Source organism: Malaclemys terrapin, chromosome 3 (assembly GCF_027887155.1).
Source record: "Malaclemys terrapin pileata isolate rMalTer1 chromosome 3, rMalTer1.hap1, whole genome shotgun sequence".
Classification (NCBI taxonomy): Eukaryota; Metazoa; Chordata; order Testudines; family Emydidae; genus Malaclemys; species Malaclemys terrapin.
In genome coordinates this window covers 64,673,927-64,689,309 of record NC_071507.1, presented here as the reverse complement: position 1 = coordinate 64,689,309, position 15,383 = coordinate 64,673,927, and the positions used below count along the sequence as shown (strand labels likewise).

The 15,383-nt window shown below is 38.7% G+C and overlaps 1 protein-coding gene across 1 annotated transcript in view; it reads left to right on the top strand.

Moving 5' to 3' along the window:
• BIRC6 (baculoviral IAP repeat containing 6) overlaps window positions 1–15,383 on the top strand; it is a 310,956-nt gene that overhangs the window by 276,531 nt on the left and 19,042 nt on the right. The window contains 5 exon segments of the mRNA XM_054021501.1: window positions 387–532; window positions 2,425–2,535; window positions 8,086–8,303; window positions 9,443–9,604; window positions 13,417–13,494. Of these exon segments, the coding sequence (XP_053877476.1) occupies window positions 387–532; window positions 2,425–2,535; window positions 8,086–8,303; window positions 9,443–9,604; window positions 13,417–13,494 (715 nt within the window).

Genomic DNA, 15,383 nt, shown 5'->3' with positions numbered 1-15,383 from the left:
TTTTTGGTGTAAAGTACTTTGAAAATGAAAGATGTCATATAGTTTGTTACAAACAACTTTACTGCTGGAGCAAGAAACTGTTATTTCAGTATATTGTTTTGTCTTTCTTCAAACTTCACTTTGCTGTACCCAAAACATACATTTGTGCTGGTCCAGTCAAGACCATATGCTAATGACTGTGATATTTAAAGGAAAGAATTCAGTTTTTATCCTATTTCATGGTAGGTGTGGCGACACATTGCATTTCAAAAAGGCTTTGTTGTTTTTAATGCTAATGTTTTTACCCATTGTCAATAATAGCCAGCTTTCTGAATATTGTGTCTGATTACAGTCCTATAACCTCTCCCCCCATCCCCACCCCCTTCCCCATTCATTTCAACAAACAGGTCTAAGAAAGAAAAAGCTAAAGCAGGAGTAAAACCAGATGCTTCTGATCAAGAGCCAGAGGGGCTGACGCTTTTGGTACCAGACATCCAGAAGACTGCTGAGATAGTTTATGCTGCTACCACCAGTTTGCGCCAAGCAAATCAAGGTAAAATAAAAATAGTCACTATTTTGATGAATACCGTACATAAGATTTTTTAGCATGCTTGTTGACATAAAATTCAGAGGCCAAGATTTTAAAAATGGATGCCAGAAGTTAGAGTTCTAGGACTTAGATGCCCAGCTGCCATTCAAGGTGGCTAAGTCCAATATTTAGGCACCACTGAGCTCCTCAAAATCTCTGCTCAGATGCCATGTAGCCCTGCAGATGTCTAAAGTCCCTAGTGCCTTGCAGTTCCACCATTAAACTTCCCAAAGTTTTATCCAGTGAGCTGCCACAATCTAGCATCCAGGTGCCTATCTCATCTGTATGCCTCCTCGGGATCCTCAAAGTAGGCATTCCCCGGCCTGTTTCACCTGTGGCAGGGGGATGAGGAGGTGGAGGCAGCTCCTTTGTAACCTTTATCCCGGTGATTAGGGCACTCACCCAGGATGTGGGAGATCCAGAATAAATTCTCTCTTCTACCTGATGTGGAAAAGGGATTTGAATATGGGTTTCCCACCTCTCAGGTGAGTCCCTTAACCACTGAGCTATGGGATATTCTGGTATGAGTCTTTCTCAATATTTCCAGTTGAAGCTGTTCCACTATGTAATAAATAATTAAGCATGCATTGGGCCAGAGAGAGAGAATGAGTCTCTACTCCAGGGGCTAGGGCACACACCTGAGAAATGGGAAACTTAAGTTCAGATCCCTTCTCCACATAAGGCAGAAGTGGGGAATTGAACCTGAGTATCCCACATTCTGTGTGAGTACCCTAACCACTGGGCTAAAGGTTGTAAGGGGCTGCCACCTCCTGCATTTCTTGACAAAGAAGAAGGAAAAAAAAAACCCAACCAACCAAAAAACCACAGCAGCTTAGGCGCCTACCTCCAGAAGAGGGGATTCCCAAGTAGAGATTGGTGTCCCAAGTCCCTTTGAAGGGCAGGGCTTAGGACTCAACACCCCCCCCCCCCCTTTGGAATTTCCTGTTGACTAGTTTAGGCAGCTCCCCATTCAGTGCGCTGGCTTTTTTGGATCCCATTCTTAGGCATCTCTCTCTCTCTAACAACAACCCCCCTCCCCCCCCCCCCCGCATAGGGAGCCTCGTTGCCTAATTCAGGGCTGTAGATTCCACTTGGTATCAAAGTGCCTACAAGTTAGGCACTGTAACATTTAGCATTGCAATGCTTAAGTCCCTTTGTGAATCTAGTCCCTAAGTCTTTAATTTTGGAGTTAAGTGGCTTGATTTTCAAAACTGCTGAACACCCAGCAGTTTCCTGGGAAACTTTGGCACTCGTTTTTAAAATTCTTGATCAGATTATACAAAACTGGTTAGTGTAAGGGACAATGCTGTATCTTCCAGTTTTTATCACAATTCTGTAACATCTTGTTTAACATTAAGAGGAAAATGAATATGAGAAAAGCTGACAAAGTAATAACTCTGCTGTTGCAATTAAACTTCTTGAAAAAAAAATTCTTAGTAAAGTAAGTACAGAACAAAGAGAGCCTAAATTAAGGATTAAAATGGAAGAAATTTCATACATTTGGTGTCTATACAGAAATTAAAGAAACCAAAAATGAATAGCTCTTATGGTAACATAAATTTTACAATATATGTGGTCTTCTACTTATAAGTCTATAGGGTAGGGAAACATGGAATTTTATAAAAAGTTAAGAAAACTATCTTAAATTCACAGTGCAAGCTGATAGTTTGAGCTTTACAGTTACATTATTTGTAAAGCAAAACTTAGTCTGAAATAAAGAGCTGATTTTTGTCATCACTTGTGGGGAATACGTGTTCAGTATCGTTGTCAAACCCCCGCCACTAGTAAATGAGAAAAGATCAGATTTTAATCTTGTGTGGAAAAATATACATCACTTTCAAATTTTTATATAACAGAAAAGAAGTTGGCTGAATACTCCAAAAAGGCTTCTGTGAAGCCCAAGCCTTTGTCTGTTTTAAGGTCCCTTGAAGAAAAGTATGTGGCTGTCATGAAAAAACTCCAATTTGGTAAGTTAAGAAGTATTAATATTGTGTAATACTGTTGTGTAGAAAGAAAAATTCTAAAAACATACATTGAGGCTTCAGTCCAGGAAAGATTTGCACATGTGAATAACTTCATACAGTAGACTATTCACATGCAGAAGGTTACCCATATCCACATTTTCAGGTTGTAGTAGTTTCATTAGATTAACCAGTGGATGTGTTATTCCTTTACTTTAGCAAAGCTTTTGATACAGTCTCCCACAGTATTTTTGCCAGCAAGTTAAAGTAGTATGGGCTGGATGAATGGACTATAAGGTGGATAGAAAGCTGGCTAGATCGTCGGGCTCAACAGGTAGTGATCAACAGCTCCATGTCTAGTTGGCAGCCAGTTTCAAGTGAAGTGCCCCAGGGGTCGGTCCTGGGGCCGGTTTTGTTCAGTATCTTCTTTAATGATCTGGAGGATGGCGTGGACTGCACTCTCAGCAAGTTTGCAGATGACACTAAACTGGGAGGAGTGGTAGATACGCTGGAGGGTAGGACAGGATACAGAGGGACCTAGACAAATTAGAGGATTGGGCCAAAAGAAACCTGATGAGGTTCAACAAGGACAAGTGCAGAGTCCTGCACTTAGGACGGAAGAATCCCATGCCCTGTTACAGACTAGGGACCGAATGGCTAGGAAGCAGTTCTGCAGAAAAGGACCTAGGGGTTACAGTGGACGAGAAGCTGGATGAGAGTCAACAATGTGCCCTTGTTGCCAAGAAGGCTAACGGCATTTTGGGCTGTATAAGTAGGGGCATCGCCAGCAGATCGAGGGACGTGATCATTCCCCTCGATTTGACATTGGTGAGGCCTCATCTGGAGTACTGTGTCCAGTTTTGGGCCCCACACTACAAGAAGGATGTGGAAAAATTGGAAAGAGTCCAGCGGAGGGCAACAAAAATGATTAGGGAGCTGGAGCACATGACTTATGAGGAGAGGCTGAGGGAACTGGGATTGTTTAGTCTGCAGAAAAGAAGAATGAGGGGGGTTTTGATAGCTGCTTTCAACTACCTGAAAGGGGGTTCCAAAGAGGATGGATCTAGACTGTTCTCAGTACTACCTGATGACAGAACAAGGAGTAATGGTCTCAAGTTGCAGTGCGGGAGGTTTAGGTTGGATATTAGGAAAAACTTTTTCACTAGAAGGGTGGTGAAGCACTGGAATGGGTTACCTAGGGAGGTGGTGGAATCTCCTTCCTTAGAGGTTTTTAAGGTCAGGCTTGACAAAGCCCTGACTGGGATGATTTAGTTTGGAATTGGTCCTGCTTTGAGCAGGGGGTTGGACTAGATGACCTCCTGAGGTCCCTTCCAACCCTGATATTCTATGATTCTATGTTCAAATGTATGTGAAACCCCCCCGTACTTAATACAAGTTACAAAACGATCTTTGTCTGTCTTTTAGTTCTCAGAGACCACTGCTGACCAACATTGTTTCCTTGTGTTTCCCCCATCTATCTTTCTGTATCCCTCTGTTTTCTTGTGTCTTGTATTTAAAATTGTAAACTGTACAGGGCAGGAACAGTCTTTTTGTTCTGTGTCTGTACAGCACCTAGCATGATGGGGTCCTGGTCCGTGACTGGGCTCTTAGATGCTATGATAATATAAATAATCATTTCTCAAATATTTGTGTGGGGGGTTTACAAATACTACAAAAACAACTGTTTAACCAATTTATTTACTTCTATGAATAATTGTAAGACAATATTTTGTTCAGAGATGCATTTCTAGAGAGTCATGAACAGGGTTGTCAAGCAATTAAAAAAATTAATCACAATTAATCACACTGTTAATAATAGAATACTATTTAAATATTTTTGGATGTTCTCTACTTTTTCAAATTGATTTCAGTTACAACACAGAATGCAAAGTGTATAGTGCTCACCTTATATTTATTTTTATTACAAATATTTGTACTGTAAAAAAGATAAAAGAAATAGTATTTTTCAGTTCATCTAATACAAGTACTGTAGTGCAATCTCTTTATCATGAAAGTTGAACTTACAAATGTAGAATTGTGTGCCAAAAAAACCTGCATTCAAAAATAAAACAATGTAAAACTTTAGAGCCTACAAGTCCACTCCGTCCTACTTCTTGTTCAGCCAATCACTCAGACAAACAAGTTTGTTTACGTTTACAGGAGATAATGCTGCCCGCTACTTGTTTACAGTGTCACCTGAAAGTGAGAACAGGCTTTCGCATGGCACTATTGTAGCCAGTGTCACAAGATACTTATGTGCCAAATGCGCTAAAGATTCATATGTCCTATCATGCTTCAACCACCATTCCAGAGGATATGCATCCATGCTGATGATGGGTTCTGCACGATAACGATCCAAAGCAGTGTGGACCGATGCCTGTTTATTTTTATCATCTGAGTCAGATACCACCAGCAGAAGGTTGATTTTCTTTTTTGGTGATTCAGATTCTGGAGTTTCCACATCAGTGTGTTGATCTTTTAAGACTTCGGAAAGCATTCTCTATACCCCATCCCTCTCAGATTTTGGATGGTATTTTTGATTCCTAAACCTTCGGTTGAGTGCTGTAGCTATCTTTAGAAATCTCACATTGGTACCTTCTTTGTGTTTTGTCAGATCGGCAGCAAAAGTGTTCTTAAAATGAACAATGTGCTGAGGCATCATCTGAGACTACTATAACATGAAAAATATGGCAAAATGCGGGTAAAATAGAACCAAAGACATATAATTCTCCCCCAAGGAGTTCAGTCACAAATTTAATTAACACATTATTATTTAATTAACACGCCATCAGCATGGAATCACATCCTCTGAAATGGTAGCTGAAGCACAAAGGGGCATGGAATGTTTAACAAAAGTCAGCTACAAAAGTGCCTGTTCTCACTTCCAGGTGACATTGTAAATAAGAAGCGAGCAGCATTATCTCCTGCATATATAAAGAAACTTGTTTGTCGTAGCAGTTGGCTGAACAAGAAGTAGGACTGAGAGGACTTGTAGGCGCTAAAGTTTTACATTTTTTTTTTTTGAGTGCAGTTATGTAACAACAAAAATTCTACATTTGTAAATTGCACTTTCACAATAAAGAAAGTGCACTACAGTACTTGTATGAGGTGAATTGAAAGATACTACCTTTTGTTTACAAATATTTGCACTGTAAAAATTATCAAAAATAATATAAAATGAGTAATGTACACTTTGTATTCTGTGTTGTAACTGAAATCAGTATGTTTGAAAATGTAGAAAAACATCCAAAATATTTATAATAAATTTCAATTGGTATTCTGCTATTGTTTAATAGTGCAATTAAAACTGCAATTAATCATGATTAATTTTTTTGAGTTACGCGCGTGCGTTAACTGTGATTAATCAACAGCCCTAGTCATAAATACTCACGTTACTGGGTATTCACACCAGAAATTTTTGTGGGCCTTCTTGAAAGCTCTCTGAGTTTGGTAGCATGAAGAAGCAATAACATGGGACTTAAGTGATTTGATAATTGCATGAAATACACTAGGATGAAATTCAGTAAGGACAAATGTAAAGTACTACACTTAAGATGGAATAATCAATTGCACAAATACAAAATGGGAAATGACTGCATAGGAAGGAGTAGTCCAGAAAAAGATCTGGGGGTTACAGTGGATCACAAATTAAATGAGTCAACAATGTAATGATGTTGCCAAAAAACAAACAGCACTCCAGAATATATTAGCAGTACTGTTGTAAGCAAGACACGAGAAATTCTTCCACTCTACACCCCACTGTTAAGGCTTCAGCTGGAATACTATGTCCAGGTCTGGGCACCACACTTTGGGAAAGATGTCGACAACTTAGAGAAAGTCCAGAGGAGAGCAACAAAAAATTATAGACTGTTTAGAAAACATGACCTAAGAGGAAAGATTGAAAAAACTGAATTTGTTTTGTCTGGAGAAGAGAAGACTGATGGGGAATATGGTAACAGTCTTCAAGTAGAAGCAAGGGAGATTTAGGTTAGACATTAGGAAAAACTTCCTAACTGTAAGGGTAGTTAAGCACTGGAACAAATTAATCAGGAAGGTTGTGGAGTCTCAGTCATTGGAGGATTTTAAGAACAGGTTAGCAAACATCTGTCAGAGATGCCTAGATAATATTTAGGGCTTATCTATACTTAAAATGCTACTGTAGCACTTCATTGTAGACACTATCTATGCGTGAGGGCATCTGCATAAGTAATCCACCTCCCTGAGAGGCGGTAGCTAGGTTGATGGAAGAATTCTTTGGTTGCTCTAGTGCGGTGTACACCGAGGGTTAGGTCAGCTTAACTGTGCTGCTCTGATGTGTGGATTTTTCACACACCTGAGTGATGTAGCTGGCTCAACCTAACTTTTCAGTGTAGACCAGGCCTTAGTCCTGCCTCAGTGCAGCAGATTGGATTTGATGACATATTAAGGTACTTCCCAGTCCTGCATTGCTGCGATTTTAATGAATCGTGAATAGTCATAGCAGTAGTCATTGTGTGAATAGTTTCTGAGATATCCGTAGGTTCAGATATTTTCACGTAAGCCATTCTAATAATAATGAAAGAAAACTAGTAAAAAATTAGTCTTTCAAGGATAATTCATAAACAGAAAAGGGGGCTAAACTTGTTCATAAATTGTTGGCTGTGGTTAGTTCATCCCACTCTCACATCAAGCTTTGAACAGCCAATAGGGACATGGGTCCATATCAGAGGTCACAGCCCTAGGCTCTGCAAAAACCTTACCTCAGGCCCAAAGCCTGCAACTGAATCAGTATGTTTAGGCCCATATTGACTTCAGTAGGGCTCTACTCTAGCACAGTGGTCTGCCCGTGTGGATCCAGTTCACTGCCATTCCTCTGTTACACAACAAAGAAGTTTGGGTGGGTGGGGGTTCAGAAAAAGAAGCCAGGACTAGTATTGAAGGTGGCTTGACAAATCATTTGTTATTTTGAGAGTAGTTTTTATGTCACAAATCGAGGTCTTGTTGTCATTTTGGCTACATTATCTTTTATGTTAGTATCAATTTCATTTTCAGCTTATTGCCAATGAAAACAGAGTATGGAGCTGGGAGAGTTAGTGGTGCTATTTTTTCACCTTTGGCACCAAGTATCAAATTTCATTTAATGACAAATGGTAAAAAATCTGGTCTTGTTCTAATCTTTTATGAATATTTACCCGTATTAAACATAGTTGGCAGTCTGCTCCAAATTGATCCATGACTAGAATTATTGTTCATTTCTTAGGACCACAATGTGCTTAGTCTGAAATAACAGGAAGTTTTATAGATCAGAATTGAGGTACATTAACATGGTTGTGCATGGAAGCTTGTAAACCTGCTGAACTGTACTTGATTCTACCCAGTACTGCTTATGCTTCATTTTCTGTGGTCACTATATTAACTCACAAAACTGCCTAGAAAAGAGGAGTGAAAGGGCCGTATATGTTTTGATTACATGGCATGTAACTTTTCAATGAGTATCAGTTTGACACTTTTTCAACATCAATCCATTAGTACCGTTATTTTTCTGATGCAATAAAAATATTATTTTCACTATTCTAGATACATTTGAAATGGTTTCTGAAGATGATGATGGAAAACTAGTTTTTAAAGTAAATTACCACTACATGTCTCAGGTGAAAAATGCAAGTGATGCAAACAGTGCTGCCAGGGCTCGACGTCTTGCTCAAGAAGCTGTGACTCTTTCAACATCGCTGCCACTTTCATCTTCATCCAGTGTCTTTGTACGCTGTGATGAGGAACGGCTTGATATCATGAAGGTAAGAAACGAAGGTGCTTTCTGACTCTGCACTCAGTAGAATAAACATTTAGGAGAATATTTTTAAATAGTCATGAGAAACATGACTATTTAATTTACCATTTTAATTGTTGCCAATTGTAACTTCTAAATAAACTTCCTGTAGGTGACTACAAAGTCCTAGCAACTTGGTATTTATTCCATACCCATTCTCTGTGTGTTCACTTCTGTTAAAACTGGAGAGAGGGGCCAGATTAATGAAAGAAATAATAGGTGCATAATTTTATTTTTGGAATTTTTTTAAAAGTGAGGTTCTGCTCTGAAAAGTGGATATAAACATGGTATCTTGCAGTTCTACATCAATTTCTCAATAACTTCCATATAAAATAAGCTCAATTTACAAGTAAAGCCATCTCTTTTCTAATTACTAGCCCTTGAGACTTAGCCCAGGATTTAAAAGTCAAGTCGGATTCTTTCCTCCTTCTCATCTCTAGCAATAGATTCTGCAGGCCAAAATTTGCCCATACATATACTCGTGCAACCCCATTACATTCAAAGTATACCATTAGTGGCTCCTGTTCAACCCCACTGCCTTCAGTGGGCTTGCAGAGGTGTAACTGAGGGTATAGCTACACTGCAGTTAAACACCTGTGGCTGGCTCATGTCAGCTGACTCAGGCTTGTGGGGCTCAGGCTGGCCCTGGGACCCTCCCCCATCGCAGCATCCCAGAGCCTGTGCTCCAGTCCAATCCTGAACATCTGCATCTCAGTTAAACAGCCCTGTAGTCCAAGCCCTGCGAGCCTGAGTCAGCTGATATGCACCAACCAAGGGTGTTTAACTGCAGTATAGACACACTCCGAATGACCCTGTAATTGGTATTTAGTAAACAATCTATTACTGATGTACAAAAAAGGAGTAGACTTAGCTTCCTCTAAATTGCTTTGGATGGGTGGTGCTACCAGGAGAGAGAGCCATTAACAACTTAGATTTATCACTAACGCAACCAGGTTAGACAGATTTGTAAGACGATGACATTTTTATGTAGGTATTATTTTCAAAGTAGAACTGGAGCTGAAAAATAAGTTTATCCTGTAACCTCTCAAGATACCAATTATAAAATGTTTAAAACTGCAATTTGTCACATTTCTTTTTATATGATAGGTGCTCATAACTGGCCCAGCAGACACCCCTTATGCAAATGGTTGCTTTGAATTTGATGTATATTTTCCACAAGACTATCCTAATTCACCTCCACTTGTGAATCTGGAAACAACTGGAGGCCATAGTGTGAGATTTAATCCAAACCTTTACAATGATGGCAAGGTAATGTGCATTGAACTTAGTTATCATGATGAAATGCAGTATTCAAGTATACTTCTTGGTATGTCTGTCTGTCCTGCTGCCCTGCTTTGTGTTGTGCTAGCAACAAAGTGAAATGGAAAAGAATCTTGCTTGTGCCTGTGTTCACTCATGCTGTCTCAACTACAGTTGAGAGGTGAAGGTTATTTTAAATTTCTCTACTGTAACCAGGGTGGATTTGATTTAAATCAAATTGATTTAAATCACTAGTCAGGAAGACTTGATTTAATCATGGTTTTCTACATAAAAGTTCATTCTTGTTGGTTGTTATAACCTTAATACTTATTCTTCACAACTCAGGGATAGACATAGGTTTCATTTTTAGAAAAGTACACACTATACATTTTTAAACAGTGATTTATTTTGAAAACTTTTCAGATTATTTTTACTGCTATATCAGAAAATGAATGATTGGTTTTCATTTACCAAAGGTAATTGAAGCAGATATTTATGAAGTCATTGGGAGGTGAACTATCTCCAATTCAATAGGTTAATCATTAATATTTGGAGGATTTTCTTGCCATGCTGTATTAGGAGAACATCACCAGACAGACATTTAAGTTGTTTTATTTAACTAAAACGACAACATGAAGAAAAAAATCCAGAATACTTAAATAGCAAACCTATAATATTTTAACAAAACAAGCATATGTCCCTCGCTTCTCACATTTATCTCCAGACTTCTTCTCTTTGTCCAGATCTATTCTGCCCCCAACAATCTTCTATTCATTGAACTTTTTGAAACTTTGCACTTTTAGAGAGAGGTAAGGGATTGACTCTGCGTACACAAATTTGCAGAGGGACAATAGACTTGAGGTCTGTTATTTCTTACCTCTATATATTATTTATTTATTTTAAAACATTTTTGGTGTTAACAAGCACGTTATCTCTGGAGACACAAATCCACAGTTTGAGAACTGCAAACTAAGCATCTTTGATGCTGAGCACTTAGTCCCATTGGGTAGATAGAAAGATTAACCTAAATAATCTATACAGAAGCCGCTGGAACTCCATAAGATTAGGGTCCCTAATCATGAACTATTGGAACTCATTTACAAAACTTTTCTTAAACATTACATGAATATATTGTCTCATACTATAGAATTAGAATTTATAATCCCTATTCCCTGATGAGAGATCTGAGCTATCATGTATCTTAATTAAAACTATCTTTAGATAGGTTTTTTCCTCAAAAAGCATTTTATCCAAAAAAAAAAACCCAATTTAAATAAAAATTATATTTTTTATTTTTTTTAAATCATTGGTTTTTATCCACCCGGACTGTAACTCACAGCAACTGCACAGAGGAAGAGCAAACCAGGAAAGGAAGTGTGAAATTTGCAAGTTTCATACATACAGAATTTGTGTTCTGCCTTGGCATGAGAGAGAGAACTTTTTAATAAATGTGCAGTTTATCATTAATTGTACTATGCATACATTAATATATCTTTTTTATTTTTTATTTTATGCACTGTATATGCAGAAGTGCTAATTTATTTTTCCTCCTTGAAGCCAAGGTTATCAGCTGTTCTTGACTAATTATATGTTGGTGAGGGCTCCCAGAAGCTGCTTGTTAAATTTGCCTTCCAAAGTGAAGGGACATTGGGTTGATTTCCCTATTACTAATGGAATTCACCCCCTCTCTGGATACTGCCACAAATGACTTACCCTGGGGCTTTTTTTCCCTATAGTATGGACTAGATTGCAACAATTTAGTGGTTTGTTTTGTTTTGTTTCGTTTTTTTTAATATTTCCCATCTGAGGGGGAGAACTGCAAACCTCACTAGAAGGTCATCATCTATTTCATCCTCCTCACCAGATTTCATAGGCTGAGCACTTGTGTTATAAGTATCCAAAGAGACCAAGTCACTTTTGAAAATGGGATTTAGGCTCCTAAATATCTTAGCGTAAAATTTTCAAAACCTCATAAGTCTTATTGAAAGTCAAGGGACTTGTGTTCCTAAATTGCCAGGTCATTTTTGAAAATGGGATTTAGTCCAAGTCATTCAGATGCTTTCAGAAATTTTACCTTTAGTCTCTTTGCCTCAGTTGCCCATTTTGTAAAATAGGGACAGTAGTACTTCTCTGCCTCACTGGGGTGTTGAGATACTCAAATACAGGGGTCGGCAACCTTTCAGAAGTGGTGTGCCGAGTCTTCATTTATTCATTCTAATTTAAGGTTTCGCGTGCCAGTAATACATTTTAACATTTTTAGAAGGTCTCTTTCTATAACTCTATAATATATAACTAAACTATTGTTGTATGTAAAGTAAATAAGGTTTTAAAAATGTTTAAGAAGCTTCATTTAAAATTAAATTAAAATGCAGAGCCCCCCCGGACTGATGGCCAGGACCCGGGCAGTGTGAGTGCCACTGAAAACCAGCTCGCATGCCACCTTTGGCACATGTGCCATAGGTTGCCTACCCCTGCTCAAATACTTTGGTAATGGAGGCCACATAATTACCTAAGATACGTAAATAGATATACTTGAGAACCCTGGCAATAATATTCCTCAGACACCAACAAGCAACTAATTCTTCCATTCTCCTGTGGGAATTTTCAAGGGGGTGCTCAAAATAATCTGGGGATGCTCACTAGTGGGATTCCTTCATAGGTCCCAGGGTGGTAATTGCAGGTGAAAGAGGAATGCAAACTGTCTTTTTGTTCTCCATAAACTACTCTTGTGTAACTTTTAATATTCATCACACTTGAGTTTCCTCCACCACTGCTACAGGGACTCTGAAAGAGGCTGCTTAAAGCAGACACACTTCTGGGACCCTGTTGACAATGCTCACCTGCCATTGCATGTGCTACTTCTCAGGTGGCACCTGACCAGGGCTGGCTCCAGACACCAGCTTGCCAAACAGATGCTTGGGGTGGCCACTCCAGAGAGGGGCGGCAGGTCCAGCTATTCGGCAGCAATTCGGCGGACAGTCCCTCACTCCCGCTTGGAGCGAAGGACCTTCCACCGAATTGCCGCCGCAGATCATGATCGGGGCTTTTTTTTTTTTTTTTTTTGCACTGCTTGGGGTGGCCAAAACCCTGGAGCCGGCCTTGCATCTGACTATATTTCAGAACGCTTTGAGGTAGGCCCCTTTTCAGTGTATGGAACTTAAGGAATGGCCTTCATTTGGGCTGAACCTCTGACACTCAGGATCTCCTTGAACTCTTACTCTCATACTCCCCTATTCAATCCCTTTCCTTGATTTTGTTCCAGTCTTGTATCTAGTTTCAGACATTCCCGTCTTCAATACAAAAGTGCTGTTGAAAAAGAGAGTCCAGTCCGACATAAGCATTCAAGAATGTTCATGCTCTCTTGATATAGTTGTGTGTGATAGCGTTCACCTATAGTGTTTGGCTTAATAGTTTCCTTTTCCTTTTTTTAAAAAAAAAACCTGTATTTTTAAGGGAAGGCAGGGAAGAATTCATTACATTCTCAGGGATATTGAATTTGTGTGATGCATACATTTTGGAACCTCCAGAGTTTGACTTTTTTGTGATATATTTTTTTTTAATTTATCTGTTTCACTCATTTGCTAGCATACTGTCCTAGTTGAACTTTGTCTATAATTTGTATAGTTTAATTTGGCTACCATTTCAAAGTTTGATTTTCAAAAAGATCTAATCTGGCATAGTTCACAATATATTTTGATGCCCTACAAATCCATATTAGTTTAAAAATGTTGTTGTAAGTCTAAACGTCACGTTAATTTAACTATGCAGAGTTTGTCCCTGTGGATTTTATGTTCTATCTTATTAACAATTTTTTTCTACAGGTCTGTTTAAGCATACTAAACACATGGCATGGAAGACCAGAAGAAAAGTGGAATCCCCAGACTTCAAGTTTTTTGCAAGTAAGCATTTTTTCTCTTCTTCAAAATATGTTGTGTAAGAATAAATAAGCATCTGAAAAATGTCTGCTCTTTCCTTAGCTTTTCTACCTTAGAACTTTAAACAACTTTTTTCTTCATAAAATACCATGGACAAAAGAAATGTATGAGTTACTTTTCCATTTTGCCTGTGGGAACCTATGGCTAACTACCAGCCCCTCACTGAACAATGACTGTTGGTCATCAATTAGATTTCTTATTATTTTGAAATGGACTTAATATGCTGTAAATGTCCCACACTGAGTCAGACCTCCTTTTCATTGATTTCTTCTATGTAAACATTCACTCATTGCACCCAGAAGCTGTATGGGATACTATAACAATCTTTATGTACCTATTTCCAGCCAATTTCCAGCTAGCAGCTACAGTCCCCAAAATAAAATACTAATATGGATTTAGCAAAACCTAAATTTCAAAATCATCATCTTATAGCTGGCCATAGTATGACTTTTGTTCTAGTATCTCTTAACAGCTGCAAATAACAAAAGAAAGTAGCTTGTTGAATTACAGCACTGTAACTAATAATGTGAATACCTGTGTATTCAAATATTCATGAGGCTAGCACCTTTGGAAAAGAGAGAATCTAAATCTGTATCTGTTTTATAAATGTCAGGACTTGACAGTCAGTTTATTACTCTTGAGAAATCTTAACTTCTTGTGTTCAAGAATTAAATGTAAATTACTGGCGACCTTGATCTAGTTAAGTCTTTTAATTCAGTGTACTCTGAGGGCTTGTTTTAATGTGTGTGACTGTGCCACTGTAGCACTTTAGTGAAGACGCTGCTACACCAACAGGAGAGCTTCTCCCATTGGCATAGTTAGTCCACCTCCCTGAGAGGTGGTTGCTGTGTCCATGGGAGAAGCTCTCCCATTAACATAGCACTATCTACATGGAGGGGAGTTAGGTCAGTATAACTAAGTTGCTCGGGAGTATGGCTTTTTTACACCTCTGAGTGACATAATTATACCAATATAAGTCTATAGTGTAGACCTTGCCTCAGAAGAAGCAAGAACAACATAGCCAAGGGAAATTATTACTCAAGAGCTAACCCTCGCCCCTGCACTGGTTCTGGAAGCAGTCCCAGTTCATTTCTCCTTGGCTGAAAGAAGGATGGCAGTTATGGCCTTTGATGGTGGAAGGATAGAAATCTGGTAGAAATAGGGGGAGGTATCTGGACACTGAAAGGGGTGAGAGAGGACTCCTACCCACTAAGCGTGTAAGGCAGTGGAAATAATACTGTTTATATGCTAGCTTTTGTCTCTGGGAACCTAGCTTGGCATCCTACTTTACTTCATAAGAGAAGCTAAAAGCATAGTGACTATTTTGACAATTTAACATACAATGCTTTTATATGAGGAGAAAGTCATTCTGATAATGATTGAGGCTCAGTGCATAGCAAGCTGACTTGTATTCAAGCATTTGCTCAACTTCCCCCATGTAGATTTTTGGAGGTATTTTCCCTTCCGGGGATTGGAGGTCTGAAATTAGGCCCCAGTCCTGCAAAGTTTTACACACATGCTTAAATTTACATACTGTAAATAAATATATATATATTTTTTTAATTAAATAATGCTAGTTACAGGGGAACTGTCGACTTAAAATCAAGACAAATTCAAAACTTAAGCTAAAGTAATTTCATGTACTTCAATTGCCCCTGCCACATTTTCCTATCTTTTAATTTTTTCTATTTCTATTGTACACCAGACCCCTGCTAGAACGCGGGGTTTTGGATCCATGCGTGGTCCCACGTTAATGCGGGGACAGCGTTACTATGGATTCCAATGAAGGTAATTAAATTTGGGATCCATGCACAGTCCCACGCTATAACCGAATTTGCGCTATAAAGACGCGC